A 14,494-nucleotide genomic window follows, 5' to 3' on the forward strand; every position below is an offset into this window, starting at 1 on the left:
GAAATGAGAAGATTATAAAGTGAAAGATCAGGATAGAAGACAGAAGAGAAAGTGGTTAAGAACACAGGATAAGCCTTGCTTTAAGGGACAGCTTTTTGGTTAAGGCTTGATGGGGTGTGGTAATGGCACTGAAACAAGTGAATCTGCAAGAGTCAGGAAGCTAAGATTTCAGGCCTTTGACTTTTTATGGTCTCCAGTAGAGAGCTGAATGGCTTTTACTTTTGGTAGCTACAGTGCTGGGGCTGGACTATGCAGTTTCTCTGGGCTCTGATAATAGCATGTGGGTTTCTATGAGCCTGAACTCACCTATTTCTAAGGATGCAGGCCCCATGACAGTCCATCAGACCATCACCTATCGGTCCCTCCTGTGCAGCAATTTCATACAGATTTCTTACATTTCTCCCTACCTTCACCCTGTTTGCCCCTCTGCCCAGAAGGTCTTACCCTGTCTTTCTGCCAGTGAAATCCCAATGAAGGTCCAACAATGCCAAATCTCTTTCCTTGACTTGAGATGGTCTTGCTATCCAGGGCCAGGTAGTCTCTAAAGGAATAAAGTAAAAAGGGAAAAATACTAAGTGGTTGGTCCTTTTCCTGGAAGGCCTGAGGACACTTACAGTGGCAGGATTTGTCCATAAGGGGCTTCTTATGATTGCATTGAGTCACTGGGAATGGGAAACCCATGAGGCAGTGGGTGCTGTTGCTAGCCTAGCTCCTTGATGTAAGGAGTGGATTCTTCTTCAGTACATGAAAGTTTATCCTCTTATTAGAAGGATTTATTTGTAAATGGACAGTGTCCTCACACTAAAATGCATTCATATACCCAGTAAAGGAGGTATGTAAAAGGAAGGAAGAAATCAGATCAGTTTAGATAAAGTTAACCACAACTGGTGGGTGATAGGAACAGACAAATCCAAGAGACTCCTATCTCCAATTAACCAGCAAAAAGCTGGAACTGAAGGTGTGGCTCATGTGGTAGAAAAGCCAAGGAAAGTTTGAGGCACTGAGTTCAAGCATCCAGTACCAGCCCCAATTGCTCCATGAAACTTGAATAGAGGCAACATTACAAAGAATGTGTTTTTAGCTATCAATACCCCATTGTTCTTCCAAACCTGCAGGGTCACAATACTGAAGTGTCCACTGTTTATACAGGCAACCGACTTATCCAAGCCATAGCTCTGTGCCCAAGAATGGAAACATCCTAAGGCCTCAGAGGTATCTGGCTTGTACTAGAGGAAGGCTGATGTACAGGTGCTTGCCAAGAGTGTCTGATGTAAAGAATGCAGCAAAACTGAAGGGGTTTAGTAGAATGAGGCAGAAACATGTGCAATAGTTCATGCAGCCAACCTTATTTATTGAGAAGTCCTAATTTTATTGCCTGTTTAGTAACATATTTGTTCCACAAACTAATTTCTCATAAAGCAGAACACAACTTTTTTCTTATAAATAGTATAAATTATTTTATTTACAGAAACTTGTTACAAAACAAATAGACTATATATTTCTTCTCTTTTAAATATCCAAAGTAATTTTCTATCCCTTGACATTTGTTCATGTTCTATACAGCAGCCAACACAAAGTCCAGCTGAGATGCTCTTGATTATGGGTACACATTGTCCAACTATTCACACATTTTAACACAGGAGATTGCTTTTATAACCAAGTTCAAAAAAACCGCTTTCAAGGCCCTACATTCACACTGACAGTATGTAGTGCTCATTTAAAATCATCTGGAAATGTAAAATTTTTGCACAAAGTGTAAAAATGATTATTTTCTTTTAAACCATGAAACTTTGAGCAATCATTTTTCAAAGCCCAACTTTCCCCCAACCCAGGACAGAATGAGAGACATGAAGAAACTCCTTGGCAACAGAACTCTTGCAGGAAGGCAGCTGCCATTTTAAGTTAGGTTTCTCAAATTACACATTTTTTTTCAATGTTCTCAGAGGTACTTCTTTGTATTATATTTTTGTAATACAAAATATTTTAAATATTCTACTTTAAACTCTCTTATTTCATGAGTGAGTGACAAAACGGACATGGCATGTACATTGCTGGCTGACAGGTTTTAACTCTTGGTGCCACTGGCAAATCCATCACCAGTGAAATTACTGTGAACCCAAAGGTCTTAAATGTAAAATACCTTATAAAATTTACCAGCATTGGTTGTTTTCAACTCCTCCCCTAAGATTTTACAAAACAATAAGTAGGTGGAAAAAGCAAACTCCAAAAGTTCAACTGAACATTCAAGTCTTTTTTAAAGAGAATCTGTCTAAGCTTTAAAGTTAGGTTCAGGCACTTTCAGTTTTTCCATTAGTTTTAAACCACATCACATACATAACAAAAGTGTGCTCAGAGTGTACACACACACAGGCACGTACCCACACATACACACACACACACTCGCACATAAAACACTAATGAGAGAAAAGCAGTGTGTCACTTAGTCACATGTGGTCTACTGGGAAATCAGGCAACCGAGGAGAAGCAATGCCCACTTCGTCTGTGTGAATCCACTCTTGAGACACTAAAAGGAACAAAGACTTTCACAGAACAGAGGCAATCCTTCCACTGTAAAGGAGGCAGGTTCTACAACTATTGGCTTGGCAGTGAACCACTTCAAATTATAAAAAGGTATTTACTTTTATTAATTAATAAATAAATACTAGATGATCTCAATTGTACCAAAACAGGATATCAGAAAAAAAGACCTGTGCAAAAATACATATTTAAATATGTACAATTCATTTTTAACAAAATATGTCTTCTGAAATAGGGCTACTTCCATATTTATAATAGAACAAGAAATCCCAAAATAAAGGTACAAAAGTAGGTTTCGTATAATTCTTTGTTCATCATTGCAGCACTTTTTTTTGTACGTTAAGAAAACTGCAGAAGTTGTCATGAAATTCTACTGGAAGGAATATAAAAATTATCTTGGTTTTAAATTGATACCAAAGTCTGTCTAAGAAACAACCCAACCACTGCAAATTTGGTTTTTGCAAGTTAATTCAATTCAAAAAAATACTTTTACTCCTGTGTTTTAAATGGTCTTAATTGTTCATCATAATAAAAAGTAGTTGTTGGAGAAAATAAAACATTTGAACAGTCTAAAGTTTAATAGCACTGTTTGGAATAGGTCTGTTTGTGGCAGGCAAAATCCAAAATGGCTAATTTCCTAATCCCAACGCTCTATGTATTACCAGGAGACATAATGAAATTCAATTAAAACTTCAGTCTAAAAAAAAAATCAATGAACACTCACTAATCTAAATATCTACATTAATCTGAATCAACTTGCTATTGTGGATCCTATTCACATCTTTCAGAAAACTTGATCTGTCTATTCATTCCATCACTAAAAGCAACTTAATTTATAACCATCAAAGTCCCCTTGGCTCTGAAAATAAATTCTACCCATACCCCATTGCACTTGTACCAAGGAATCAACTAGATACATCCTGATTCCCTCTTATCTCTTCTCCCCCACAAGTGGGATGGAACACCCAGACTGATTTCCTTTACCTATACCTAACTGGCCCATCCACACTCTCTCCTTACTAGCTCTCCTATAGTATCATTTAAAAACACATTTACTGATTGATTGCATAAAATTGAACAAGATATTGTTCTCCCCTTCCTTAAAAAAATCAGTATTTTACATCAATTTATAGTTAAAGTATCTGCATAAAGTCTTTGTTTTATTACATAATAAGAATAATTCTGTAGCAATTCACATTTATTAGGCTGGCAACCAAATATTTATTCATTCTACAGGTTTTGACTTGAAATTCCCTGAAACTGAAGTTTGTAACCAAGAACTGTGGGGATAAAAGGACACACTGACTGGCTCTGAGTAGGCCCTACCCAATGCACTGATCAGAATGGTGGGATTTACCCTGCATTGGGCTAGGCTACTCTGTGTGAACACTCTCCTAATCCAGAGGCCTGATCCTTGGTTCAGGAGCAGGAGTGGTGGGATGGTCCATTAAGAGGCCCCAGATCATTCCCCAAATTCAAGCATACCTTCTCAAACAATGCTGTTTTAACTTATTACATTTTCATTTGGGGTGAAGCACTGCAATCACTATCTTAGAGGCTCTAAAACTCTCTTAAACACAAGAGGGAGTGTGTCGGGAAACACTCTGTAAGCCTCATACAAAGCCTCCACACAAACGTGTACCTACACTCCAGCTTCTCCCATTAAGGTCTGCTTCCCACTCCACCCGCATCTAAATGTACATCTGCAGTAGCCAGAAGGGAAGTGGGGGCACACATACTGCCCAGAGCACAGGAAGCAGATACTTACACTAAGTCCTAGGACAGTATCCAGAGAGGAAAATAGGGGTAATACCTTAGAAATATTTAAGTATCCTAGCATTTTTATTTTAAAAAGACAAATCTTAAAAAATAAAATTGGGCAGGACAATCAACCCAATCTGACATACTGTTTTACATGAAAATAAGTGGTAAGACAATTCCACCTCTTTGGAAATCTTGGAAAAATTTTCCCCCCTTCATTGTGATTTTAACCCCCACCCCCATCCACCTGCCTCATTTTGGCTTTCCATCATCAACAGTAGTTTAAATTATTTTTGCTTTTTTCTTTTACATGGGATTGGTTTTGTACCATGAAAAGTAAGCCTCCAATATGGCTGATACCCGCTAACCCAGCATCAATGGCTTCAAACCAGTAAGTTGGAAGCTTTTGATAGTGTCTTATCTCAAATTATTTGCAAAAGGCTGGCCTATCTTGTCATGTGACCTTGAGTCAATACCCACATTCTACTTCTGGAACACTGCTATAAAAGCCTTTAGAAAGCTGCTTAGGATGCAGCTCCCTTTCCTCTGGAAGGTCTCCAGTTAAGGTGCTGGAGAATGACCTACAGAAGTGTGAAAAAAGGAAATGGGGGAGAGAGGGAGGAGGAAGGGAGAGAGAATGAGAAAAGAAACTGGCAAGGAGATGGAGGAGAGAGAAAAGTTGACATTAACGCTCTTGTCAAACAATCTTTTGCCTGGCCAGTCTACTTAAGAGTAGCTCCATGATATAACAAGTTAAAAAAAATAAACAAGAACAAAAACTTCTCACAGATTGGTAGCAAGCAGTCCAGACCACTTTAACACTGATAAAAGCAATCTGGTGGCTGAACTTGATCCAGTGTCCTGTATGAGTACTCACTGCTACAGACATAGCTTCGGGGAAATCCTCAAAACAACAGCCCAGCGATTACCCTGGAGGCCCAAGGAGGTTGTGAAAAGAGACTCAAAGGCATCGTGGAGTCCAGAGTGCTGAGTGGAGGTGTAACTTGTCCTCAAAAGTGTCCGGATTATTTCTCCCCGTGCTGTTTTCAGCTGTCAGGGACGTGCCTTTGGCTTTCAAAAGAGAGGGATAGGGAAACAATGAAGAGGTAAGTAAGCAGCTGTATACAGGATATTCTGAAGAATATCCCTATGACCACACACAATAAGGATCCACTGATGGGATCAGGCTGGAGACAATCAACTACAGAATTGGCTTTAGTTTTCAAAAACCTTCACTTGCCTGGAGTACAATCAATCTAAAGATTTGCTTTCACAACCTGGCAAGCATGCAGGCATGTGTTTCTAGCTTAGAGAAAAAGCTCTCAATGTTTGCTTTTTCATTTGATTTTCTGCTTTTGTGTCCTTGAAGGAACTCCAGGTGGTTAACTGAAAACAAGGTTAGCTGGACTAGCATACACAGGTGTGCCAGTTCACACCCAAGGTGGTGTGTCCATGGTAGAGAGAGGGAACTCGAGCTTCACAGGTTACATTATATATTAAGTCCTTGAGGCCATGACAGACTCTTAGAGGTGTCTAACCCGCCCCATCTTTTGGACTTCCCAGTATACACCAACCTTCATTTCGTTGTGGGAAAATTTTAACCAGCACTATTTTGAAACCTATTCCACAAGAACAGGCAAGTGAAGTCTTACTTTTCTTGGAGCAGCATACTTAAAGCATTTTGGGGTCAAGGGGTATCCCTCTCACCACTAACTGAACACAGAAATAAGAATGGACAATACTTTTTGGGGCCTGCTCGTCTGATTTCTAGCCTACACCTCATAAAGACTGGTGCAGAAGAATAAAAACTATTTTGAACAGAGGAAATCATTCTCAAAACACAAACAGATTGAGACTGATTCCAAGGAAAAGTATTCAAAGTTAAGACTGCTTAGGCCTTATCAGTTGACATAGACCTCTCAGAGAGTAAAAATCATAGGTGGCAAACTAGCATGTCATAAGCCCACATATGTGGACTAGATAAAATTATTTTTGTAGTGGTCAAATGTCACATACAAGTCTAGATCTGCAGTTTCTGGGGCAGCTGCTCCAAGTAGGTGGTATACTCCCCACCCACCACCAGTATTCCAGGCACTGTTACTTGTTCCCTCATCTGTCCTTTTTGTTAGTTGTGGGCAATAAGATCTACAGACCTTGTGCACATGCGAGGTGATTAGTACAGCACTTCCTGCAGGGCCCAGGGCTCAGCAAGACACTATATTCAGAGAAGTTTTTAAGGGGTGGGTATAGAACTTCTTGCTGTTACCTTACCAATGCTTACCATAAACAGTAATGGGTAACTACAAGCAAGAATTAAAAGCAAAATTTTGTTTTCTGAACCCCTCCCCACCATGCAAAAAAAGCCAAACAACATGTTAGTTGCCCAAAATTCAAGCAGCTGCTTAAATTCAGATTCTACTTTCATATCTTTGGCATTGTAAACTCATACAAATACTGGGAGGAAATTATATTACATTAGGAAACACCATGGTAATTTATGAAAAAAAAATTACCTAGCCTAGCATTTCAGTTTCTCAGGTGGGGAAGTGGGAAAAAAACATTAAAAAAGAGCCTCACATTTTAAGTCAGGGCTCTGGGGTGCTGCTGCTGAAATTCCTGTTCGTAAGCAAGGTGAGGAGATATCCTGATGAATGAAATAACAAGACGAGAGATGAGCTGAAGTTAGAGCAAAGGGAGCTGGAAGAAACACAGCTACTGGAGAGGCGGTCAGGAGAAACCAGCAACAGCAGGAGGTGGGAGGAAGACAAAGGTACGGCATAAGAAAGTCATGGTTAACTGTGAATCCCACACCCACTCAGCCACCTACTACTAATGAACCCACAATCCCATTTCTCTTTAACTCTTTGAACTTGAATTGAGATTTTTGTTCCTCAGCTCTACCCATCCCAAGTTGTTTTCCATCCTTCCTCAGAGAGGAGAAAATAGAAGGTAAAATAAAATCAGAGTATCTGAAATTGCTCAAGATAAAAAATATTACAAGCTCTTTCTCCTCAAGTTTTAAATCATCCCTTTCCAGATGAGTTTTGTTTCAGCCCAGTTTTCTGCAGAGGAACCCTCTGGGGAAGGTTATGTCACCTGCTTCCTTCCCTAACAGTACTGAGACACTAGCTGGCTGCATCTGCAAAGACACTCACTCCCTTTCACTGCTGTCTCCCAGGAAGCCTTTCTCAGCCCTACATCCTAATTGAAGACTGGCTTCCTCTACTCAGGAACATCATTGAAAGACATCCGAATTCTGTAGAGAGAAGCCTATTTTACCCTCACACATTCCTTAAAAAAAACAAACACAAACAAAAAAAACTGGAAGCTGGGCAAATCGACCACACAAATTTCTGAGCTGGTAAAAAGATACCAAGGGAGAGGCAACAGGCACTGTGGGGGGATTCAGAGTCCCAGTCCTACCTGATGAAGGAGGGAACTGTTCGTCAGTCCTTGTGCTCCGGGGATGGTGCCTGTGTGTTTCATGTGGACGTTGTTCGTGGCTGGCAATTTGGCAACCTTTGTGGGTTTGCTGCTGCTGTTGTTGATGCTGCTGGAGCCAGGAGAGCACTTTCTTTTCTTTCCTATAAGTTTCTCTAGAGGAGTGTGTGAGTGTGAAAAATTGCCATGGGAGTTGATAGGCAGTTCGTTAGACTGGTGAATGAATGGGCCAAGAGAAAGAGTGGAGTCACTGCTGTTCACCACCACACTCATCCTCTTGATGGACTCTGCGGGGCTCCCACCTGGGGGGCCCCTCCCTGACGGTTCATGCCGGAGGCTCACAGAGTGCGTTTTATTTGTCACACAGTTGAGGCCAATGCTATGGGAAGATGCCACCATTGATGGGTAGGGAGGCCCGGTATGAGTCACACAGTTTTTCCTAAAAGACTCCATGGAATGAGAAGAAGAGGAAGAGGAGGAAGAGGAGGAAGAGTGAACTGATAGCGGGGAACTGGTTTTGCGTTTCTTTCCTGAGCCGCCACTGGTACTGCTGCTGGCGTTGTGACAGTTAGTGCTGTTACCAGAAGACTCCTTGGGCCTTAAAGACTTGCTGGACTTCAATTTCTGAGGTTTCCTGGCCATAGGGGAGGAGGGGACTGAGGAGAGGCCAGAGGGTGTGGAGGGGGAAGAGGATGAAGAGGACACTTGTTTGGATTGCATACTGCACACAGGATCCATTGCCCCAGAAATGGCAGGCTGTGCATTTAGTGTGGTTCCATGAGCTGGTACCAATTTGCTATTTGGAGAGATGCAGGTGGATGAGAGCAGAACTGGGGATGTAGAGACGGAGGCTGCTGAAAGACTGCTGATCCCACCTTGTGATGTCGGCACAGAGTTTGTCCGGTGAGGAATGCGTGCACAGATGGGTGACGTAGTACTGGGCACTGGGGGGATTTTCCTAGAAAAAGGAGAGGATAGTGAGTGCTATTCACCGTAGCTGTTCATATTTGTAGAGGAATGCACCCTGATAACCACGCTCCCTTCAGAGTGATCACTCTGAAATCCTAAATCAGTCCTGCTTTCTTCCTTCTGATTCTTTACTCTTTTTTCCTGTGAAACTGAAGCATGTGTGCCTTCCCTTACAACTACCACAACTTTGCATCTCCACTTCCATCCCCAGCTATGGATCTTCCTTGAATTCCAAGAATGTGCCATGATGTAACACTCTATATAATCTCTGCTCTCACCACTCTTAGGCCCAGCGTCTGCTCTGCTTCAGCTCAGCACCACTTCCTTAGGAAATCTGTTCTGCCCATCGGGACAGAGCAGCTCTTCAGACTCAGAGTGTGCCATACCTTGACTTCGTAAGGCTTGAGGTGGTTTTACTGTGTGAGTAAAACTCTTTGGCTCCTTTGGACATGTTTGCAATTCACAACTTATCTACCATTCGAGTCCCAGTACCTAGAATTCTGAATGCACTTGATAAACTTTGAGGAAACTCAAGAATGAATAAGCTACTAGTAACTGGAAGGTTGTAATTATCAGCCTTAACATGCAGTAATTTTCATAATGATTGGTAATGTACTTATTGGGAGGTTAGAGTTCCATTCACACAATCAAACCAGGGATCCTCCTCTATTGTAGCTCAATTTAATGGCGACACCACCAATTTTTCCAATAAAATGTAAATGGAATTAAAACTGAAGTAATACACAGGCACAGTGGTTCAAGCCTGTAATTCCAGCACTAGGAAGCTGAGGCAAGAATGATACATTTAGGGCCAGCCTAGGCCACACAGTGAGTTTGGGATAAGCATGTTCCAGTTTAAGCTACATGGAAAATTCCAAGCAAGTCTATAGTACAAGAACATTTCTTACAAAGGCCGAGGTAACAGAAAAAAAGGTCCTGACTGCCACACTCTCACTTGGCTGACAGAATCATAACTCCTGCACAGGCAGAGAGAGGAGGAAGAGGAGAGGGGGGCAGGGGGAAGGAGAGAGAAGGGGGAAAGAGGGAGGAGAGGGAAAAGGGGGGGAAAACGAGGGAGGGGGAGAGAGGGGCAGGGGAAGAAAAGGGGAGAAGAGAGGAGAGGGATGGGGAGGGGGAGACAGAGATAGCGACAGAGATAGAGAGGAGCTTTAACTGCTGCCAGAGTGCTTTCCAGGTGCCTTTTAGGAAGATCACTGATAGTACATGGAATTAATGTGGGCAAGCGCTTGTAACCTCTCTTAAAAGCACACTATGAGGGCAGTCTTACCCCTCCCCTCTGCACCCATGACAGTCACCTGTGAAGCTTGCAAGCACCAGCACCAATTATATCAGTTTATGGGAAAGGGTGGACAAACACTAGTAATTTGTTTATTCTCATATTCTCTCTCTTGCTCCCTTCCTCTTTCCCCCCCCCCCCCCTACTGGGTTAACTCCCTCTGTTTTAACTCAGAGACTTGTACTTGCTAGGCAAACACTCTACCATTTGTGCCATACACTCAAGACTTGTTCATTATTTTTTTTGCTTTGTATTTTTCAAGTAGAGTCTTTTGTATTTATCAGGAGCTGACCTTAGACCATGATCTCCCCACCTAAGGCCTCCCATGTAGTTGGAATCATAGATACATATCACCACATCCTGTTTATTGACTAAGATGGGGCCTTATAAACTTTTCTACCTGGACAGGCCATAAACTGTGATTCTTCACCTGGCCAAATACTCTAAATTTCTCCAGGAGATTCTAATGTACAAAGCTGAGCTCTGTATCCCTGTGCCACTCAAAGAGCAGGACAACAACTGTTATTACCTGAGAAGTTTGTTAGAAATGAGAGTTCCATGACCTGACCCACATAACCCTATGTCTCTCTTAGCAAGGCCATCTAGGTGATTGGGGCCAGCACAAGTAGCTCACCGGGTGTAGTGGTTTCTTGAGGCCACCAGGTGGCGCATGTAACTGGGACTAAGAAATCCCAGGGGAAAGGAATAGGCTTCAATACAAGGAAAAGATACCGCTCTCACAGACAGCTGCTATTTCCTCCTTAAAAAGCTCTTTTAACGTAATTTATTACCTTTTTTAGTAGGAGGGAGCAAAGTAAGAATATGCAGTCATAATGGCTTGTGTTTGCACAAATAAAATATATAGAGTCATACAATAAATTAAAACAGTTTTGCCTGAGAAGGGTAGGGAACAGAGACTGAGGCGTTTCAATATATGCTTCCTTTATTCAATTTTCTTTGGTATTACCAATTCAAACAGATAAACAAACAAACAAGCAAAAAACACTGGTAACATCCCAGACCTTCTCAGGGATATGGAATTGGTCTTGATCAATACAGGGCAAGTAGTTTCCAGAAGTGACAGGAACTGGGCCACTGCTATGCTTCTGAGCAAGGGCTGGTCTCATTCTACCATTGTTCAAAAGAATCACAAGCTGAAGATGACATTTCAGATTCAAATCCCACCTCAACTCACCCCTACATTTACCACCATAAGGGAAAGGAAACGTGTTTCCCCAACAGGACTCTTCTACAAAGGAATAGGGTTTGGCTAACCCAATAGGATACAACCTGGGCCATTGGAGGCATGGAAGAGGCCACCTGTGAACAGTTCTCTGGGTGAGAAGTGCTGAACTCTACCAGCCAATCCCAAGGGTTACTTGGAAAGGCTGCCCAGAAATAACAGTATCTGTATCAGGGAGCATTTCTATAGCACCTGGAGTTGGACCCTCATTCCATGTTCCTGGGAACTCTCCTGGGAGCTCGCTCATTGCTCAGATGTATGTTCATACAGCTGTACTAACGTTTCTAAGACCGAAGAACTTCTTCCTCAGAGTGTGTGATAAATAAAGCCAGTTCCTTGAGCAGACACTGACAGAGTAGAGGGCAAGCAAGCAAACAAATTAAAAAAATCCTATCACAATTCTGCTTTTGAAAATGGTGATGGCACAGGGGGAAGATCTCTCCAATGGGAAGCACATTTGGAGGGCCCTCCTAAACCCATGGTTTGGTAGGATCCATGGAGCTCTCCAAGAACCAGCAGGCTGGCTGAAGAAATGATAAGCTCAACTTCAGGTATCTTGGAGGTGCTGTGATGTGGAGAGATCTCCAGGATTCCAAACAAACCCACTGCTTTTTTTTTTTTTTTTCTGGGCAGGGGCAATGGTTCTTCATAAAGAAGGAGAGCCTTTTATGCAGGAAGAACCAGGAAGAAATGGAAAAGAGAAAGGCAGAGCTAGGAAGGCAAGGATTTGCTTCCTCCGTGATTAAAAGCAGATTTTGTCAATGGTCTTATAATGTGATTTTCAAAGGCAGAAGTGTTTCTTCTAAACTTTACTAGGAAACCAAACTAGGGGAGAAAATAAGACACATTAATATAGTTCATTTGAATAGGACAGAAGTTAGTCATGGCTGCAGGGCATATTTAGAATGACCTGCCTGGGAATGATTCAAACACCAGATGAGGAGAAAAATCCTCCTTTCAAAAAATGTTCCCAGGTCAATAGAGCTTGAAGTCTTCCCCATTACACACGACATCTCTTACTCTTGACTGTTAGAAAACAGAGTGCCTGTTACACACTCTGAGAAGTCCTGCAGAGATGAAAAGAAGCTTACTTAAGGTTGACTTCAACTCGCCATAGAACCTTTCCTATATTTCAAAATCCTATCTGGGAAACACTACCATACACCTGTAAGGCCATATAAGCAATAGCTCAGAGATAGAATACTTACCTAGCAATCATTTGCAAAGCCCTGCGTTTCATTCCAATGCCAACAAAATAAAACAAGATGCAAATCAGAACACATAGCTCCTCTCCTCTCCTTCAAATCTTCAACAGCTTCTGAGTCTCTGCGAGGCACTTCCAGTGTTAGTGTTACTTAGCCCTTGCCTCTCTCTCAGCCTTAGTCTTGAACTAGCTCGCTTTCTTGTGTTTCCCAAATACTCCACTTCAGACTCAAGACCTGTGCATGTCTGGTTACTTCTGTTTGGACTTCACTACTCTTAATGTCCCAGGAGCTGCTATTTCTGCCCTATTCATCTCAGGTCCAGGGTTACAACCTAGAGATTTCCTTGAATACCCTGAACTCTTACTTTCATATCTTAGCTTTATTTGGAAACAGACTGCTCCAGGAAGAACTCCTGACCTTACCACTAACCTTGTGTTTTAGTTTTTACTAAGTGGGGACAATCAAGGTCATATGACCAAATTGTGAAAATTAATCTGTACAGTAAATTTCTGGCACCCAGCAAACTCAGTGTTATTATCTCTAGTATCTCCCTGTTGACAAGCTTTTGACTTGGTTTTCATCTCCCTTGACTCCCAACTAGACTTTAAGCTTTCTATATGTGAGCATCGTTCTAATAGGAGTTCCAGGACACAGAATGAGATGTGGTTGCTGAATGAATGGATGACTACATTATCAGGACTAGTCAGAGGCCACATATTCATGTGGCTATAGCCCTTTTCTTAAAATCAGTTCTGGAGGGCACCAAAAACATTACTCAACAGACTGAGTAAGGGAAGCTCTCCCCTCACCCACAGGCACTCACTTCCATAGCTGTGCATTCAGATGCTTCTCCACCATGAGGTTGAGAGCACAGCGAAGCCGGTTCCACCTGGAGTCAAACACGTAATAGCCTCTTCCAATCTGCCGGCTCCCAAATGTGCAAAACTGAAAGACAGAACATAGCACACATGCTTGCCACCCCCAACACCAGCATAAGGGGAGGGCTTATTCTGTGTCAAGAAATTAGATAATCAGGAAAGACAGAGCTAACTCTAGATCCCAGAAGAAGTGAAGTATGAGTGTGACAATGCCTGATCTTGAATTTGTGGAAGAGTACAAAACTTCCACAGGTAGATTTTTGCATGCTATCTCTGGGGTCCCTTTTCTGAGCTACTCTCATACCTTGACCACATCCCACATGTACAGGTGTGCCAAGGTCCCTGGCTGGTCCCCCCTGCAATACCCTGTCCATGCTGTGTGAGGAGGATCAGCATAGGAATGGATGTGGAACTTACAGATGCTGGCTGAGGATGATGACCTGAATAATGACAGTCCAGTTTTTCAATAGACTCTTCTTTGTCATCGCCTTCGCCCTCCTCACTGGATAACCGAGAAGTTGGCTCAGTGGCAGGCAGGGGAGGGTGTGGAGATTCATGGGCTGGAGGAGGGTCAATGGGGGCACTCCCACCTTGCTGAGCAGGGCAGCCTGGAGGCCTTGGTGAGTAGAAAGTGCAGTATGGATCAGATCACACACCTGGGAATAAGCCACCTTAACTCAGATACGACAATGTATCCAAAGCTACCTGGTGGGAGACCTGGGTTCCACCACCAGACTCAGGGCAACATGCTGGTACAGATGGCTGTGGAGCAAAACAACTTCTCCACAGTGAGGTAAGCTATCTGCCAGATACAATCAAAGCTAACATATAACTAGTTCTCCCTTCCACAGCTACTTGGGCAACTCATGTTTCCCTTTCACTGTTCATGAAGAGAAGGAATTTAATAAAAATTATCTCCTTAGTTCCTCTGCAAATTTCAACTGGACTTGAATTCCTAAGACAAAGTGAAATCACCAAAGACTGATTCTCTAGAGTAGCCTAAGAAGCACAGGAAATGATTAAAGAATGGGGAGGTCACCTCCACCATGTATGTGGGTAGTCAAGAACCTGTTGCTCAAGGGCAGTCATGTCTCTAGCTTCCTACTGCTCTGATGGAAGGAAACACTTCAATGAGAAGATGCCAGGAATCTCAGAGACTAAT

The 14,494-nt window shown here is 42.3% G+C and overlaps 1 protein-coding gene across 5 annotated transcripts in view; it reads right to left on the reverse strand.

Annotated features, from left to right (window-relative positions):
• Positions 1-1,444: 1,444 nt before the first annotated feature.
• The window catches only part of Atxn7 (ataxin 7), a 133,111-nt gene continuing 120,061 nt past the window's right edge, over positions 1,445-14,494 (reverse strand). For 2 of the 5 annotated variants that reach the window (XM_013010505.1, XM_013010506.1), the window contains 5 exons: positions 13,750-13,948; positions 13,278-13,399; positions 7,723-8,698; positions 6,877-6,943; positions 1,445-5,370 (listed from right to left, as the gene is read on the reverse strand). In XM_013010505.1, the coding sequence (XP_012865959.1) occupies positions 5,261-5,370; positions 6,877-6,943; positions 7,723-8,698; positions 13,278-13,399; positions 13,750-13,948 (1,474 nt within the window). In that variant the 3' untranslated portion in view covers positions 1,445-5,260. The remainder of the gene's footprint in view (positions 5,371-6,876; positions 6,944-7,722; positions 8,699-13,277; positions 13,400-13,749; positions 13,949-14,494) is intronic. The other 3 variants (XM_013010508.1, XM_013010509.1, XM_013010507.1) reach the window with 2 other exon arrangements.

Source organism: Dipodomys ordii, unplaced genomic scaffold, assembly GCF_000151885.1.
Source record: "Dipodomys ordii isolate 6190 unplaced genomic scaffold, Dord_2.0 Scaffold12, whole genome shotgun sequence".
Taxonomy (NCBI): Eukaryota; Metazoa; Chordata; class Mammalia; order Rodentia; family Heteromyidae; genus Dipodomys; species Dipodomys ordii.